Source organism: Girardinichthys multiradiatus, chromosome 7 (genome assembly GCF_021462225.1).
Source record: "Girardinichthys multiradiatus isolate DD_20200921_A chromosome 7, DD_fGirMul_XY1, whole genome shotgun sequence".
Classification (NCBI taxonomy): domain Eukaryota; kingdom Metazoa; phylum Chordata; class Actinopteri; order Cyprinodontiformes; family Goodeidae; genus Girardinichthys; species Girardinichthys multiradiatus.
The window spans coordinates 43,093,173-43,112,926 of record NC_061800.1 but is presented as its reverse complement, the minus strand read 5'-3'; the positions used below and the strand labels follow the sequence as shown (position 1 = coordinate 43,112,926).

The 19,754-nt window shown below is 39.4% G+C and overlaps 1 protein-coding gene and 1 long non-coding RNA gene across 2 annotated transcripts in view; both read right to left on the bottom strand.

Moving 5' to 3' along the window:
• Positions 1-4,046, bottom strand: part of LOC124870895 — a 40,288-nt gene extending 36,242 nt beyond the window's left edge. Inside the window, exon 1 of the mRNA XM_047369719.1 lies at positions 3,928-4,046. Coding sequence (XP_047225675.1) covers positions 3,928-3,964 — 37 coding nt within the window. The 5' untranslated portion in view covers positions 3,965-4,046. The remainder of the gene's footprint in view (positions 1-3,927) is intronic.
• Positions 4,047-10,699: 6,653 nt separating this feature from the next.
• LOC124871655 lies at positions 10,700-19,450 on the bottom strand. Its single transcript, XR_007039065.1, has 3 exons — positions 19,335-19,450; positions 17,386-17,420; positions 10,700-11,237 (listed from the first exon to the last, which is right to left on the bottom strand). It is a non-coding gene; the product is annotated as an uncharacterized LOC124871655 (long non-coding RNA).
• Positions 19,451-19,754: the final 304 nt, after the last annotated feature.

Below are 19,754 nucleotides of genomic sequence, written 5' to 3'. Positions count from 1 at the left end.
GACAGCTCTCCAGCTGAACTTTAAACTTTTGTTTTTGAAAAAAAGGAGGACTACAAAACAATTCAGCGTAGAAATTATTGATGTCCAAAATCTAAACATTTTTGCTAGGTTTGAGGAAGACTAATTAGTCTTTGTGGACATTAAAGAGTATAGCCAAAGTAAATGAACAACAGTGACCCTCTGGCATCCTCTGGCAGCCTTATGGCCTGGGACTTCCAGCGTGTTTTTAAGCATTTATTTATAATTTTCTGTGAGTGACAATAAACCGGCCGTTTGTGCAATAAATCGTTGTCATCCTTTCAACACCTCACACATACACATAGTGCCATTTATTTTTCCATCTCAAATAAATACAATCACCTTATGTTATGGGTCTAAAGCTGTTTATTAAATAATAATCAATATTGACATCATTATTTAAAAGTAACAGGCTATAACAACAATGACAACCCGTTTGCCAATTATTAGCATTAGCTTCCACAAAAACAGTGGCAACCGCCGTGGCAGGCACCTTCTGGCACCCCCTGGCATCCTCTGGCACCTTCTGGCACCCTAGCGGAATCCCCTGGCTCCCTTTGGCAGGTTGTGGCAGCTCTGGTGGCAGCTCAGACAGGCTGTGTGGGAATCTCAGCGTAGTCGTCTACTAAAGAAAAAACAAACGCCCTGGTGGCCACGTACGCTACGTAATTTCCAGGTCACTGATATGTCACTCAAGAAATCTCTGTCCAATGGCAAAAGACTTCTCAGAAGACCCTCCCCCCGGAGAGGTTTGTGCCAGAAGTGCAAAGAAAAAGTGAGGGAGTGCAAAGTAGAGAGGAAGTGTAATTGCAAAGCTGGCAGTGAGAGCAAAACTCTGATCAGCGAGAATGTAACAGAGGAAAATGATAACAAAAATATATTCAGTCTAACAAAGAAAGACAAAGACTTTACAGTATTGCTTTAAGAGATTGATTGCAGAAAGCATGTTTTACTTTTGAAATGACTTTTGAAATTATATTTTTTCTCAAATTCTTATTTTTTGTTTGATCATCTAAGAGTTTTTCGCAATCTTTTAGGCACAAAACTAATTCCATAGAAGAGGCGGAAGTGAGTGACGAGATCCTGAGGCTGTTCAATTCAGACACTAAAGAACAGGACTTTGATGGTTTCAGTGATGGAGGCGATCAATGACTTTTGACCTGGTAGGCTGTAGTTTATATCAGAGGAGATATTGGAAAGTTGTTCTTGCTCTGTTCAGTAAAAAAGCATTAGCCACGTAATTTGTGTGTTACTGATAACGTACGTATATTTAAAGGTAGCCATGTTACAGGGACTGTTTGAAACAAAGCATTTGCAATATGCATTTGTTTATATTACCATACAGATTAAATTAAAAGTTAAAAATCCTCATGCCTAATATCTTTCTGTGTAAATATCTCATATTACAAAGTGAGACACCATCCAGTGTGGCCTGTACAAGAACAACATTGGTTTTCTTTCTACAATTAGAGCTTTTAATCAGGTGCGCTCTGTAGTCCGGAATTTACGGTACATTTAAATCTAAGACATTTATCTATTGACCCTTTAATCGCCTAAAAATCCAACAGGTTCACAGTTCTCTATGTTCCTACTTATGTTTGCAGTCTAATGAAGGAATAGGAAAAGGTCCAGAGAGTGATTGAAATCCAGAAAATCGTTCACAATTTCCTCAAATATGCAACTGTTAGTCAACTCTAACAGAACATTTCCTTTCCATCCCAGCTTACTGGAGATGTTGTAGTGGTGTTAACATCTTCAGGCTTGGATATTGTTTGTTGGATTCCTTCAAACTAGCCAGGCTTGACACTCTTCTTTTTTATAAAGCTTATAACCAGAGTGGCTTAAGTTATCCTAAAGTAATTATGCTCCTATAGACTAGGCAGCATTAGGGCATTCTCATCATGTTTCCTGTCTGCTAATTTCTCCTACTACTCAGCAATATTTATAAATTGTCTACAGTTTGTTGCTATTACCTTGAGTTCTCTCCTTATAAACCACTCTAGCCAAGTATTTCTATGTTTATTTAGTGTTTCCTTCTTTGATTGAAGTTGTACCTTACCGCTGTCGCCACAGGCTTATTCGACATAATGGGGCCAATAACGGCCCAAGAAAACTACCCTTCACTCTTCCAGTCAGTACACTCTGTACAACACATGAGTATAGGGACTTACTGACCAACGTGAAGAAGTTATTTTAACACGCTTGTCAAGATCAATGAGACTGAGCAGCTCAGGGAGGTCCTGCCCTCCACTGGAAATTGAACAGCTGCAAAGACTCATTTCTATAATCTTTTTGTAGCCGGACTAACAGACACCTTGCATGTTACTTAACTGCTTGACTGGAGGTGGGCTTCCTACCTAGAACATCACTTCAGGGTTTTATGTCCTGCATGCTGCTCTTTTAGCTCTTCCCTTATATTGTATTCTACCTTTAGAAGATGTGCAAATCTATTGTAGAGTCTGAGGTTTTTGAGATTTGTTGAGTTTCATTTTGAAATCGGCCTTAAATAAAAGGATATTCAATCAGACTTAAAGACAGTTATTATCCACAAGCTATTATACTACTGAACTTTGGACACTAATACTGCACTAAACTACATTTGTGACACTTTATTAGCTTATTGCTGCTGTACGATGTGTAGTTTTTTATTGCACACCATTAGTGCTTTAGTTTTTATGGTGAGTTGAATGGTTCTTCTTATCCCGAGCATTTTATTGCTTTATTGACTGCGTGTTAACCTGCGTATGACAAATAAACCATACCAATGCCTTATCTGTTTGTTTTGTGAGCAGTTTGTCATGTGGCTGCTGTTCCAAAATGCACAGCTTTCTGAAGGTGATTCACAACTTTTACGGGGGAACGCAAAAGTATTGCGTGGAAAAGCAAAAGAAAAAAACTCCCCTTGCGGGCTCCGTAGTTTTAAAAACTCTTAATGATGTTTTAATACTGTTCAATAAATACGACAGCAAGAAAAACAAAACAATATTTAATATAAGGTCAATTTTGATTATCTAAAACTATTTTTTATTTTGGCGGAGCAGTTCTGCTGATCCTGTGGCTCCTGGATGGGGTGCAGGGGGAACAGGGACCCGATCCAGAGGCTGCAGGTCCAGCAGAACTGGAGGAAAACCTCAGAGGAATGCATTCAGCCATGGACTGTGAGGAAAGTCATCCACTCCTAACGGCGGATCCTCCTGTGGGCTCAGTGCGAACCACAGCTGGCCTCTGCTCTGAAGTTGTACTTCCAGGCTGAGCTGAGCTCCAGCCACAAACTGGAGTCCAACTGGAGGTAGTTCATCCAGATTATAGGAAACAAATCTGGGAATATTCTCACCACACTCATTAATTTCAAACAAGAGCCGCTTGGACTCTTCAATCCGTTCAGAGGAGACATTGTTTGACACCAACAAAACCATTTCATCATGGGCCAATGTTCCCATTTTGTGACAGTAAAGTTCAAAGTTCATCCTCAGCGATTACTTTGCCATCAGTAGTTTTATTCACGCAGGTCTCAGATTTTGTTTGTGGACATCCAGCTCCTCCAACACACACAGATACACCTGAAGCCACTGAAGACATTTACTTTGACATCATATGTTGTTAAGTTTCTACAAGAACATAATGCTACAAGGGAGCCAAATATGTCTCTGCTTAATGCAGGTAGTACCAAGATACTCTTCATTTACCACACATTATTTATGCTTAATTTGAGATCATTATTCACAAAACACTGAAGATAGTCACAGATTATTCTGATTGAAAACAAGGTTCTACATTTGAAGGTATTGCTTAGTATGAGTACCGGTATGTAAATGTATTTACTAGTAATTACTTTACTGACTGTGAAGAAGAGGAGAAAAGAACATCAGCCGAATAAACTTTAGCTTGGAGAGAGGAAGAAGATCTTACCGTAGAGGAGGAAGACAACCACAGCAAACAGCTCCATCTTCCTATATTTACAAACACCAAATCCTGACAAAAGATTTCTTCATAATTCACTGAAACTGTTTCTCTGGACAAACTGAAAGCAGACTAAAGTTTAATTATTAATCTAAGGTCTCCCAGCACGACACCTGTCTGGATGAGTATGGAGGACTGCTCCTGCCATAATTAAGAATAAATGTATAAATAAATAAATGACTCAATAAAATAATTAATGGGCCAGAAAGCAGGTAGAAATATAAATTAGTGTGCCATTAAATGCAAAAACGTAATGAAAAGAAGAGATTTGTTAAATTATTGATCAATTAATCAGATAAAAATATATGTATATTTCTATTTAAATCTACTATTTTTATTTAAACCACTAATTTTCAAATCATTTTATTCTTGAACTCTAGCTATATTTTTCCTTTATTTAATACAAGTGAATTTCCTGCTGTTTTATATTTTCCTCCCGTTATTTCTTTCAAATTTATTACCAAATAATTCCTTAAAAATATATTATTTTTCAAATTATTTTACTATCCTTTTATTTCTTAAGCACTGATATATTTTCCCTTCTAATACAGCCCTGTTGTATCTTTTTTACCCAACTGATTTCCCTGAGTCCATTTAATTCCATCTTTCTTTTTTACATTACTTGGTCGCTGTCTTATGTCTTTTCCTCCTCAACATAATCCTAGAAACAACCAACAGGATGAACTCCTACCACTGCCGCCACCGTCGCCCCTGACGTAGTGTCTGGGTGTGTGGTACGAAGGCCCCACATATGAGGGCAGAAAGGTGGTGCTGAGGGTCATAAACACTGCCCAAAAGATCACCGGTTGCCCTCTACCCAGCCTGGAGAACATCGCCATGTCCTGCTGCCTGAGGAGAACAAAAGCCATCACTGGTGACCCTTCACACCCACAAACTTCACTTTGCCTTTAAATTGTAACACTGCAATTTCTAATTTGTTCATCCTTCAACTGTATTTTTTTCACTTTGAAACTGTTATTCATATATCCTCTTATAGGATAACATACATACATATAACATACATATTTATATACATATACTTCCTTGCAGTACTTCCACTGTTTTAGTATATGTTTTCAGTTGTACATATCATGCCTTCTGCAGTGTATATTACATTTCATCTTTCATATCTCTACTTTAAGAGAAAACCTTCTAAATGCCTTCTGTTTTTTTGTTTTTGTCCCTTTTGCTGTTCTTGTCCTTGTCGTTTTTAAAAACTATTTTATTGTGTTGTATGGTAGCTCAGCAGGAGCACCCTCAATTGCACCCCCCAGTACAATGACAATAAAGACTATTATATTCTATTCTATTAATAAACAGTTAACCTGGTAGATGTGGCCTGTTTCCTGATATTTAAAGACTTTTACTGTAGAATAGCTGCAGGGTTGATGTAACGGTGGCTGATAATAAAACAAGTCCTCATTAAGGACCTTTTATTCAACAGAGCACATAGAACCTACATCAGTAGATGCAGCAGAGGGTTACATGTTTATTTATCTGTTCTTCATCTTCATCATCTGTCTGAACGGTCCATTCTCTTTTAGACAGCACCCTCTAGTGGTGAAAGATGGTATCTAAGGTTACAGAACAACAATTGATCCTGATTTTGGCTCCTAGGAACCATCTTTCTGGTCAGATGTTGATGAAGGTGAAGGAGGTCTTCATCTCAGAATCAGAATGAGTTTTATTACAAAGTTTGTGCACACAACAAACAAGAAATTTGACTTCGGTACAGTTTGCTATTAGTGAAGATTTTTTTTAATAATGGAAAAATGAAAAATATCTATTTAAATGTACATGTAGCGACTTTGATCCAGAACAATAGTCGCTGCTGGATGAGTAGGTTTTTGTACTGGGACGCGTCTCCAATAAGCCATGATAAGTTATAAATACATCGCTTATGATCAGAATTGTGAAATAACGTTCAAAATAATGATCTAGAATGACGGTGGTTGAGATGACGGTCAACAGAAAAGTTTGCAAAAAAACCCTTCACCCAACTACCTGTTGGGAACGCCCATACCAGCTAAATAACTGAGACCACACCTCCTAGCAATCACCCGAAGTGTAGAAAAAATCTGAACAGCTGTGCCACCATAACAAATAAACAAACAAACATTAACTTTAGCTCTTAAAGTACATATAAACACAATTAACTTAACAATAGAATATAATGTGAGATCAGTCCAAGTGTGTCTACTGTGGACCACGTCCGGTTCCTAGGAACCACCATTTCTTGAATCCTCAGATGGTCCTCATACATAGACAATGTTCAGAAGAAGGTCCAGCAGAGACTGAAATTCCTGAGGCAACTCAAGAAATCCAACATTCCCCAGGAGATGCTGCTCATCTTCTACACTGCCATCATTCAGTCTGTCCTGTCTTCCTCCATCTCAGTGTGTTGTTGCAGATGGTGAGGGGAGGGTATATGAGGGGTGCCCTCTGAGCTTCCACTAACATCTCTACAGTCTTGAGTGGATTACGTTCTAGGTGGTTCTGACCACACCAGTGCACCAGCTGGTCTACCTCCTGACCTAGGACCTGTTTGCCTTGGGTGACCCTACCGGGGTCATAAAGCCCCTGACAACATAACTCCTAGGATCAGTGGGACACTAAAACCCCTCCACCACATTAAGGTGGCAGCCCAGGGAGGAGACATTATCTGTCCAGAACTATAATCTATCAGGAATAATGTGAAGGAGATTATGTTTTATTTCAGAAATCACAGCTTATTTACAGCTATTTTTATATTTCAGTCCAAATAATTAGAAGATCTTCAGACCGCTGCTTGTTGTTCTCAGACTTCCTGGTTGTGTTTACGAGGCAGCGTTTGCTCCATCAGCCTCCATGTGTGAGACAGTGATCAAGGGTCACATCATTCAAACTTTAACGTTTTTCTTTTACAGTTTCACAAAATAAGGTAGTGGAGCTTTAATATATAAATGTATTTGGAGACACAGACAAACATTATTTAATCAATGCAGACAAGAAGTTTAAAATTCACACTATTATCTAATTTAAGTTCCTAGAAATGACTCTTTATAAATATCTTGAATAAACAAAGAATAACAACATATTTTATAAATTCATATCTTATTAAATTGAAACATAAAAGCCTATATTATTAGTTGAGGAGAAAATGTTGAGAGAGAAATGTAAAATAATCTACATAATGATTTGTTGGTGGTAGATCATTTACTTCATTCTAACCTGTAAAATAATTAATGGATAGATGAATAACTGCATCTTCATTGGTCTAAAAAAGGTTCAATATAAATAGCAGCAACAATGCATCTCATCATCACATCTGTTCCAAGTAGCTTTTCTACCAATATTATAGTAATACTGGTGAGTGACAGCTGTTGTTAACGCTAAAGGGAAGAGGCAGTCTTTAGCTAGCAGCTAGTTCATGATACAACAACAAGCTACTGTCTGAGTGATAAAACCTGAATGGTCAGATAAACATGGCTTCTCCTCACCTGTCTCCTCCTGCTCAGAGGGGTGTATTTCTGTGTGTGTTTCAGCCTCTCTGCTTAGACTGCTCCTCTGTGATGAAGCAGAAATTATACAAAGTTATCGTGTTGTCTGACAAATACGCTGATCTTATAATTTCACTCACTTACTGGTTTATTGACCAACAGGAGACCAGGACAGACCAGGAGAGACCAGGACAGACCAGGAAAGACCAGGACAGAGGACCATCTGGCTGCAGTGTTCTGCTCACCTGCTGCTGTTTTTCTTAGACTCAATCCAAAATGTGTAAAACTGTAGCAGCGTTGTTCCAAACATGTATTCACACATGTAAAACTGCATTGCAATATGGAAAAATAAAAGTTTTATCTGGTGTCTTGGCCTTGGCATTTAGAGGTTTAATCCTGGGTTTACTTTTCGTGGCTGTTCTTTGCATTTTTGGACATTTAAAACGTTAAAACTGGTCACTGATGATCCTAACAAAAAGAAGGGATATGCAGATGTTTAAAAGTCGACTTGTAACATGCAGAGTGACATTTGAATTATTTTTAAAGTCTTAGATATAGGATATCAACGCTTTGCTGACACTTGCTGTCATGTAACAGGAACTACAAGTTGATAAACACCGTATATATATCTATATATATCTATATATATCTATATATATAGATATATATATATATATCTATATATATATATCAATATATAGATATATATATATATATAGATATATATATATATATATATATATATATATATATATATATCTATATATATATATATATATATATATATATATATATATATATATATATATATATATATAGATACTTGACCCCCCTATTTCCACACGTTCCAGTTACACACATAGATAGTTTATATTATACACATAGTTTATATTCTACAATTCCCCTTTTGAACTCTCATAAAAGAGTTCACAATCTAAAATGTCCTTCTAAAGATAAGTAGAAATAATGTAAAAATATTACTGTACCCCTGTAAAAGAACAAATCATTATACAACATGCATGCATGATATCATGCGTCCATGAATTCACACTCTGCGTCCTCATCCTGGTTATAGTCAATTTGCAACAGTTGCATCATTGTCTTTGGATCCTTCTGCTCAATTGCAGAGGTGATGAGGCGCACCATCAGAGAACGAATACATGGGACACAACAACATCCACAGGTTACCATTATAGCTACAAATCCTGCAATAGAAATCATAACCTAAAAAAGATACAGAAACATCAAAATGTAATATAAAATATAAAATGTTCGCCAAACGGTTTCTTCTGGGGTGGGAGGAAAGCTCCACCACCCCGAGTGAGAGAGAAACTCAATCAGTCCCGTCTTTTCGTCTGCTGTTCTTTCTTCTCTTCAGCTCCCAGGTGTAGACTGACCTGGAGCCTTGCGTTCTCACACCTGGGGATTATTCTGCCCCTTCAGTGGTGTGAGAAATCTGATCTTTTTTTAATTAACACCCTGTGACTGGATGGTACACAGTGCCAAATGAGTGTTTCAGTCCCAGAAATTTTACCACTTCCTTTAGTTCCTCATTTTTTAAATGTGTTCCGTTGTCAGACCTTATTTTAGCTGGAAAACCGTGTCTAGGGATATAATGATTTATCAAACACTTTACCACAGATTTGCTGTCTTCCTTTTTTGTAGGCCACGCCTCCGACCCTCCAGTAAATGCATCCACACACACCAACAGATATCTGAACCCATTTACTCTCTCAGTCATGTGTGTATAATCAATGATAACCTCTTTTCCTGCTATTGGGTCTACTGGGAACTTTCCAGGTGCTGGCTTCAAGGTTGGTCTGGCATTGAACTGCCTGCACATCTCACATGAATTAATCCAATGCACTGCCATTGGTTCCAAAAAAGGATGCCACCAGTGTTCAAGATTTTTCAACATTTGCATTGTTCCCACATGTCCTACTCCATGCGCTTCTTCTAGAGCTACTTTGGTAAGACCTGGTGGCAAGATGGGACGTCCATCTGGGCTTCTCCAGAGACCATTCTGATCTTGTGAGCCCCCTCGTGCCTTCCAAACTGATTTTTCCTCAGGAGAGGCCCCCTTTTGTAGTTTCGTTACTTCTTCCAGGGTGGGTTCTGGTGTCCACCCTGCTTCTGAACACAGCATTATGTGCCTGGGCTGATATCCTGCACACTGTTTAGCAGCCTGGTCAGCGGCCTGATTACCTTGTGCTACTCTGGTGTTACTGCTGTCATGTCCTCTGCATTTAATGACGGCTACTTCTTGAGGGAGCAACAAAGCTTCAGCCAACTTTCTCATTTCCTGTTCATGTTTAATGGGTTTCTGTCCTGCAGTTCTGAATCCTGTACTCAGCCACTGTTTGAGTTCTACATGTACTGCTCCTGCAGCATATGCAGAATCTGTGTAAATGTTAACCTTCTGTCCTGCTCCTAGTTCCAGAGCAGCTATTACTGCCAAAACTTCTGCTCTCTGCGCTGGTGGTGCATCTGTCAGTTCTTCTGCCTGTACTGTGATAAAATCTGTCCCTGTGTCTTCCACGACCGCGTATGCTGCCTTAAGTCCTTCTGTGTCATGTCTGAAGCAGCACCCGTCTGTGTACAGGTTCCGGGCGTCTGTTAGGAATGTACTTTGTAGATCTGGTCTGATTTTCTCATTAAACTCCACTATTTCTACGCAGACATGTGGTGTACCGGTAGTTATTCTATCTGCCATGTTTATCCCTTCATGTGTGCATGTGATGTTTGTGCCTCCAAGATTTTGCTGAGCCTGTGTTGTCTCAGAGCTGTCATGGTGAAACTTTGAGAGTTCACATATGCCACCACACTGTGAGTTGTTAAAACATTCAGAGGGTGTCCCATCACTAAGTGAGCTGTTTTTTGAATTCATTTTGCCAACCCTGCTGCATGTTGTGTGCATTGTGGGTGGCGTTTTTCCATGTTATCCATCATTACTGAAATGTACATCAGCACTCTCCTCTCTCCCCCTTTTTTCTGAAACAAAACTCCATTTACTGCCAGTTTTGTTACAGAAACATCCAAATAAAATGGTGTGGTGTAGTCTGGGAGCGTAAGCTCTGCAGAAAAAGCATTAGCTAGATCAATACATGTGTACCACTGAGGTGAAAGTTCAAGGTTGGAGAGAACAACATAGGGATTTGGGACAGGAACAGTAGCATTTTAGTTCAGTAGCCCCATCATGTTTGCTTGTTTTATTTCTTTTTTTAATATTTCTGTTGAACCACAATACAAAATCAATGTCATGATTTTTATCAAATTTCTATTTATTACTACTTTTGTCATTTCAACTTATTTCAGTAACAGCTGATTTTTTCCTTCTTTAATGGGAGGGCACGTAAACTTTCAAGCACAACTGTATTAGGTGAACCATGACTGAGATGTTATAAAGTATACTCACTTATACATGTGTTCAAACACAACAATACACAAAAACGCCTGGCATTACCAGCCTCTATAACATCTGCTCTGTCAGTCCAGGAAGTCTTGAACTTGGGTAAGAGGACTGCAGCTGCAGCCAACTCTGGATCCTTCATCATTGGTCCAAATCGCTTTTGAATGCCATTTTGCAGGGCTCTGATGAGTGGCACGCATGTCTTGCTTGATGTCTCTAGCCTGCCAAGTTTGGTCAGTAGTTGTTCGACTACTGGTAGCAGCCATCCCATAAAGGCAGAAAACTCAGACTGGAGGATGTTTGAAGCTTTCACCAGTGGCTTCATGGTGGTACAGTACTCCCTTAAGAATGCAACTTCTGCAGGACTCAACCTGTAAGATACAACAACAACAAAGCCCACCATGACTATAAATATGGCAGAAACAGCACCACATTTGACATTGTTTTGTTTGGCAGACCTATTTGATGAATAAAGACAGGTGGACTTGAGCAGCTGTTTCAAGTGAGAGCCTTGTTTTATTATTATTTCTTTAAATTATTTCCGCTCATGAATGAATGTTTCACATTACTAATGTGATGCTAAAACTGTAAAAAAAAAAAAAAAACTCTGAATAATGTTTTGTGTTCTTATTAATTATTAAGAGACAGTTCATGTTTTCAACTGTCCATTAAGGAAAATGCACAGAATTTGCAACCAAATTGGTAGGTGTCCAATTTTACTCATATTTTCACTTTGAACTCCTCACAAATGCTCCTGATGGCATCTTCCCCCTTCTCATCAATAATGCATATTATCCTTTCAATGGCAAGGGAGGTTGAATTCCACCGTGTTGCATTGTGACGAATGATGTGTAGCTCACACTTGTCCTCTACCACTTCATTTGCCAAATGAGACCGGCCAGTTTTGTTCCAAATGGCCTGGCATTTTGCAAAGGTTGCACGGGAGAGCCTCTTGTAGGTGTCATTCATGCTCTCTGCCAGGGCAGCATCGGTTGTTGCCACAAGGTTAAGCAGGTGACATGCACATCGCTGATGAGGGGGGAGTTGATATTCCAAACCAGAGTCTTTATCAAGGATTGTACTTGAATCATGGTTGTCAATATGGTCAATCAGGTCAAGAGTATCTTGGTCAGCTTCTTCTTCATCTTCTTCTGCATGATTTTGTGCCCCAAACATGTGGAAGGCCTTGACGAAGTTGGATCCACTATCAGTTGTGGTTCTTACAACTTTGCCTCTAATCTTGTATTGGCAATGGACATCATCAAGAGCACTGGCAAGCATATCAAATGTGTGAGACGCTCTTAATCCTTTGCATGCTAGTGCTGCAGATCTTCTTTCCAGGGACTCTTCCTCTATCCAATGGCATGTGACTCCAAGGAAACATTTCCGATGAGCTGACCAACAATCAGTAGTGGTAGCCACAAATTTGACTTTATCCAGTGCTGCAACCAACATCTTCTTCATGTGATCAGCAGCTTCAGATTCTGGCACGGACAGTAGGTCTGGAGATAACTTTGGCTTGAGGCTGTAATGTGGTAACCAATTTTGTGAAAGCAGGCTGTTCTACCACTGAAAATGGCTGTAGACCCTCACAAATGAAATTGATGACAAGATTGTCAACAGTTGCTTGTGGAACATGTTTGTTTGCAGCTCTCAACATCAGGTCTGGTAACGTGGCTTGTTTATTTGCTGAGAACTTGTTTTGTGTGGCTGTGGTCTTTAGCTGTTGAGATGTTGCTGCCACAGTGATGTACTGCTCCATCTTCGATGGATGTTTCCTCTGCAGAGATGAATATGATCACACATCAGGTTCAAACATTACTTCATCACATTAATGTGATTAATACCAAAGGAAAACACATATTTAAAAAAATCATTCAACCAGAGTATCAATTTGAGCTAATCTTTGTTTGTTTAGCATTGTATAAAAGACTGGTAAATTTCGGTAAATCTAAGTACTAAATGACTAAAGATTCAATTTATAATGTATTAAATAAGGCTGTCACACACGCACGTTTTGCTAGCTCGGTCATCAGGTTAACCAATGGCAGCGACAATATCTGCAGACTTATCTTAGCCAAACTAATAGCCTTAACACAAAAAAAAGGAGAACAATATCATATAAGTACAGTTGTAAAACATCTTACCGAAATGTGCTTTTTTAGATTAGACGCTGAAGTTTTATAAGCTGATATGATCGTAGCAGTCAAACAAAGTTTGCACTGCATCTGGATGCTGTCTCCTTTTTTCCCTCTGTACATGAAACAATCCTCCAGGTACGGCCACGGGTTCTCGGACTCGTCCTCCATCTTTTCTTCATCATTTTCACTGTTTACAGTGTTGCCTTCTGTCTCCATTTTTGCCGTCCTTGCATCGCTTCTTTGCTCCGCTCTCGTCGGTCACCTCCAGAAACCTGCAGCTGCAGCGCAGCGGAGTTTTTTTCTTTTTTTGTTTGTTTTGTTTCTTGCAGCAGCGGAGTTGACTTAGAGCTACAAAGATGGGGATGAAAAGCAGGTGGCTGGGAGGTGCAAATTATGGGCGTACTCATTAGCAATTTATGATTTTAAAAGTAGCAAAGTAGATTACATGGTATAAATTGTACTCAAGTATGAGTAAAATTAAACACTTTGAAAAAATAATCTTAAAAGTACAGGTACCCAAAAAATCTACTTAATTACAGTAACGTGAGTATTTGTAATCCGTTACTTCCACCTCTGGAAAACGCTGATGTTATTTATGACCAAGCCACATAAACTAATCTTCATCCCCTCAAACTTTGAAATACTCTGTATTTAGAAATACTTAAATCAATTTAATTCACAATATGGCCTGAGAAATACTGATAAATGATCTTTTTGTGTTTTACACCAAGAATAAAGAAACATTTTGACAGTTTGCATTTCAGTTTAAAGCTTCATCAGCTTGAATACTTTGTCTCAGTTACTTGCTGTATTACTGTTATTCATATTTACTTTATTGTAAAACATCTTTTTTTTGCTTTCAGTAAGAATAAAGGTTCATTTATTCTGGACTTAATCCTCACAGAGATATGAACATGAACCCTGCATCTGTATGTTGTCTTATTTTGTGTCTTGATGTTAAGTCTATGTGCCATACAGTGGCTATGCTGGTGGTTGTGAGAGTGTGAGAGTGTGTGTTTGTGGATCCTTGAGAACGTATCAAATGTGAAACAATCTGTGTGATTTTTTATATGTGCCGTAATATGTGCCGTCCTAGATGTTAATAAGACCTGTCACTACTGGTATGGTGTCATGATAGTTAGGCTTAAATAAAGTCAAAATCAGGTCGAAGGACATTGGATCTTCCCTGTAAATGTTTCTGTTTGGCCCTGATAAAGCTGCTCTCTTCTAATCATCTGGTTCCATAACAATATTTGTTGTATTCATCAGCAAGATTATAACAGCTCTGAATCTTCTATTCTAATCTAGTTTTATTTAGATCTATCTATATTTTCTAATGTGGAAGTCCTTATTATATTTAAGAGTGGTGTCACTAGTTTTTATTAGTTATTATTCTAATAATGCTAATCTCATTAGTTCTAGTGCTTATTTTAATCTCTTTCCATACATTGATTGGTCTCTTTTTATGTGTAGTGTAGGATTTAAAATGGGTCAAAGTATTGTGTTCATTTAATTGTGAAGGTAAGAATTAAATCTGAACCATTGATACCATTTAAAAAAAATCTTGTTCAATTACATTTAACTGTAAATGAGTCTTGTGGAAAAACTTATCTGTTTAGAAGGTTTAATGAAATTGATGAACACAGAAATGAAGGGCTTGTTGTGTCTAATAATCTTAGTTTGTCTTACCCAGTTTTATAAACAAACCGTACAGTTTCGGTCAGCTATAAATTACACTTTATATTTATTTCAAGTAACTATAGTTTGTTTCAGTTAACTCAAGTTTTCTCCATTTAGTCCAGTAATTCTGTTAAGGTTCATTTAATCTTGTGTTAAATTTGAGTCTAATTTGATCATTCTGAACCTGACTGAAAAAAGTCCAAACATCTGTTAAAATCATGTTTTGAGGGGAAAGATTGTCCCTTTCTGGTGTTATCATAATGAACTGACCTAATATTATTATGGTACTGCTGAGGATCAGAGCGTCAGATAGTTCAAAATGTTTTTACCTTTTACCTGGGGGACGTGCCTGGAACACCTCCCAAGGTAAGGCGTCCAGGAGGCATCCGGTATAGATGCCCGAGCCACCTCAACTGGCTCCTCTCGATGTGGAGGAGCAGCGGCTCTACTCCGAGCTCCTCACCCTATCTCTAAGGGAGTGCCCGGCCACCCTACGGAGGAAGCTCATTTCAGCCGCTTGTATCCGGGATCTCGTTCTTTCGGTCATGACCCAAAGTTCATGGCCATAGGTGAGGGTAGGAACGTAGACCGACCGGTAAATCGAGAGCTTCGCTTTTCGGCTCAGCTCTCTCTTCACCACAACGGACCGGCACAGCGCCCCCATTAGTGCGGCAGCCGCACTGATCTGTCTGTCGATCTCCCGCTCCATTCTTCCCTCACTCGTGAACAAGACCCCGAGATACTTAAACTCCTCCACTTGCGGCAGGAACTCCCCTCCAACCTGAAGAGGACAAGCCACCCTTTTCCGGTCCAGTACCATGGCCTCGGACTTGGAGGTGCTGATCTTCATCCCAGCCGCTTCACACTCGGCTGCGAACCGCCCCAGTGCATGCTGTAGGTCTTGGCTAGAGGGGGCCAGCAGGACCACGTCATCTGCAAAAAGAAGAGACGAAATCCTCTGGTTCCCAAACCAGACCCATCTCCGGCCCTTGGCTGCGCCTAGAAATCCTGTCCATAAAAGTTATGAACAGGACCGGTGACAAAGGGCAGCCCTGCCGGAGTCCAACATGCACCGGGAACAGGTCCAACTTAGTGCCGGGAATGCGAACCAAACTCCTGCTCCGCTTGTACAGTGACCGGATGGCCCCTAGTAAAGGGCCCCCGATTCCATACTCCTGGAGCACCCCCCACAGGGCATCACGAGGGACACAGTCGAATGTTTTCTCCAGGTCCACAAAACGCATGTGGACCGGTTGGGCAAACTCCCATGAACGCTCAAGTACCCTGTAGAGGGTATAGAGGTGGTCCAGTGTTCCACGGCCGGGACGAAAACCACACTGCTCCTCCTGAAGCCGAGGTTCGACTATCGGCCGGACTCTCCTCTCCAATACCCTGGCGTAGGCCTTACCAGGGAGGATGAGGAGTGTGATCCCCCTGTAGTTGGAACACACCCTCCGGTCACACTTCTTATGAAGGGGGACCACCACCCCAGTCTGCCAATCCAGAGGCACTGTCCCCGTTTTCTTGTAACACCAAGACAACATAGATACATATAATTAATTGGGAACATTGAAACCATATTCACAAAGTCTGTTAAAGGACTGAGTTTCTGTCCTAAATGATGTTCCTCATTAGACATAGCACAGTAACTTGCATCTGTTCTGAGTCTCACATTTGTTTCAGGGTAAGTCATTTTCTTCCTCCACACACCCTCTTGCTCACACTTGTCACATCCTGAGTATCTATTATGTGATTTAACATTCTTAATGTAGGCCTTGGCTGGAGCGTCACAAATAAATGAACAGACTACTACCTGAAGCCGCTTACCATTATGAAAAATGCCATTTGTCAGGACCCTGTTGAGGTCATTCACAAACTGTTCAAGATACTCAAAAACTGACTTTGGCTTGCTTAAACCACAAAAGATACCCACAACAAATGGTGAATGGGTATAGTCACACTTTAGAAGTCCAAGTATTGGCCAAAACTGAAGTTTTTAATTTTTAAAAAGTGGAAGGACATCTATGTTGAACTGTACAGACAGAGTACTGAGGCTATCAGGCAAACACAAACACTTCAGTCTCGAAAGAATTCCTTGCTCCAAACCTAAATGGTAATATTCACCACCCTCCATTTTACAAGTTCTTACATGAGACTGTGTACCTAGAAGCGTTCGTCCATCCTTAGGGAGCAAAGGGTGAAAGACTCTCAGGATTGAGAGCAAGGCAGACAATGCAACGATGCTGATGGAATACAAGGTAGCCCAATATCTAAGACTCCTTACTAGCATATCTTCCTTAGGCTCATCCTCACTAGCCTCACTATCACAAGTGTCATTGCTGTCAATAAAGAAAACTGAACTAACTTCATCCTCAGCGAAATCAGAATCCAAATTGGCATTTTCCATGTTGACATCCACCGTGTTGATCTCATCATTCACAACTAAACAACTACCTGACTGATCCCCTTCAACCTGCTCAGATGTTGAAGGTGTATCTAGTGGCTGTACAGTAGATGTTGTGTGCTGTGGTCCCATATTTTCAGTTTCTCACATTTGATCTTCAAGTGCATTCCTATATTCTTTAAGTATGTCATTTTGGATGTCACTAACAAGTCTAGTGACCTGGCGTCTCTTGGACCAATAAGATGACATAGTGAGATGAGAAAACTGAGGTGGTGTCAACTAGTGCAGTCTTACTTTTTCTTTTTTGAGATAAAGGCCTTCTACTTCTCCTGCAGAACATAAAACAAAAATGAAAAAGAAAGATAATTTAGAAAATGTTGCCATCCATGAGCAAGATTGAGAACAGTGTTGTATGAATGGTAGCACGTGATAGTAAGAAAGCAGTTATATTTAAAAACAAAACCAAAGAGCAAAGTGTACCGGAGTCAAATTCCTTGTTTGTATGTACGAACTTGACAATAAAGCTGATTCTGATATTACTATTAAGACTGTAAGACACCAACATGTTTCTAATAAAATCTTACTAAATATCTATTTTATTTGCAAAAACCTCACAAATCTCAAGTTAATGTTATTGCATTAAAAACACACACAGAAAAAACAAAATCACTACCAACAACGAAGCTGAAGTTGGTTTCCGATTTGGGAAATGCTAAAGGGCGATTCTACTCAATTTTTTGCTACCTTCAGCATCTTTAATCAACTCTAGTTAAAAAACTACAACACCTAGACACTGATAAACCAGGACTAGATTATTCTAAACTGATAGCAGAATAATTAAAACCAGGTTTGTGATTTGTGAAACCTCTGTGATTTGTGAAACTCCAATAAAGGATGATTTCAGCACTTTTTTGGCATTTGGATCACACTAGAACTGGTCCAGCTCAAAAACTACAACACACATTTGCCTATTTTGACTTCTCTTTTCATTCTGCTCTAATTATTTAGCCAGTACAATAGAATAATCTAGTCCAGGTTTGAAGTGTCTAGGTGTTGTAGTGTTTTAACTAGAATAGATTAAAGATGCTGAAGGTAGCGAAAAATTGAGTGGAATCGCCCTTTAGCCATTTCCCGAATCAGAAGCTGGAATCGGACCCCAACTTTAGCTTCGTCTACCAACAACAGCATAGTAGCAGTTCATCAATTATTCATTTGTATGACAGTAAAAAAAATTAACAACCCTCCAGGATTTTACAAGCAGTTTTTGTGTTATCTTTGAGGGATAAAATGTTCAGTAATATTATAACAAATTAGGTGTAAATGCATTTTACATCTGTTTCACAAAGAAAGCAACAGGGGAAAAGTACAATAGGCTTTATTCTTTAAATTAAAGTATCTATAAAACAAAGCTGTACTTTTCTTCCCAGACAGGGACCGATAAAGCCTCAAAGACGAGGGCAGCAGCCGTGAGGCCACTTGAATAAATAATTTAACAATTAAACATATCTTAAAATGATCCCAAACAAAAAACATTCATGTTCATAATTTAGCCTTTCCCGATCCTGCTTCAGTTGCCGATAAATTCCATGTCCAATCACCAGTTGACTTTAACTTTGCGTTTTTATGTCGGTGTTTGGCATCATAAATTTGCATTTTATCAGTGTAACGCTTGTTCACTGAGTGACTCTGTGGTAGTTCTCCCAGATTGGAGTAATATGTATAATCTCCACCAGAGAGTCGTTCCTTCCTTTCCTTTGGTTAAGAGGAATCCAATCTCAAGCAATTTCTCCAAATTTATGCCATCTAACTTTGAGTCATTACACACTTTTTCACACAGCTTTTAGCTTACTTACTCTTATCGGCACTTGTTATGTTTCACTCCTGACTACCCGTTTAGCGAACCACACAGACTACCATACGCTAGCGTTGGGCGCAAAGCATGCTGGTCTCTGTAGTTTGCTATTTTTTAACCAATAAAATCAAATGACATTAATATTTTGAACCAAACAAAATACCAAATCTAGATAAAGTCCATCACCATGGTGTGACACACTGGTGGTACAAACAGGTTTAATACTTATGAATGCCTGGTTGCCTAACAAGTGAGCTAACTTAGCTAACGCCAAATGAGGCAAGACGCAGCACAGTTCCCAAAACACGAAATAACTCCCGAGTCAGTGCATGAGACATTATATAATCATTACACATACAATTCATTTATTTAATCTTAGTAAAACTCTTACCTTAGTAAAGGCAGCTTCCCGCTTTCCCTTGAAAAAAGTACTGCTGCTCCGGTCAGGACTGACAGTTGAAAACTACAGGTCTCTGAGAATTTGAATTCCCGCTCTTTTCGCAGAGGAAATCTCAATAATGTCCTTAATTGGACACAGGAAGCAGAGGAAGCCTTTATTGCGTTAAAGCAGCTTCTCTCCAACGTGGCAGAGCTTACGCTCCCAGACTACACCACACCATTTTATTTGGATGTTTCTGTAACAAAACTGGCAGTAATTTGAGTTTTGTTTCAGAAAAAAGGGGGAGAGAGGAGAGTGCTGATGTACATTTCAGTAATGATGGATAACATGGAAAAACGCCACCCACAATGCACACAACATGCAGCAGGGTTGGCAAAATGAATTCAAAAAACAGCTCACTTAGTGATGGGA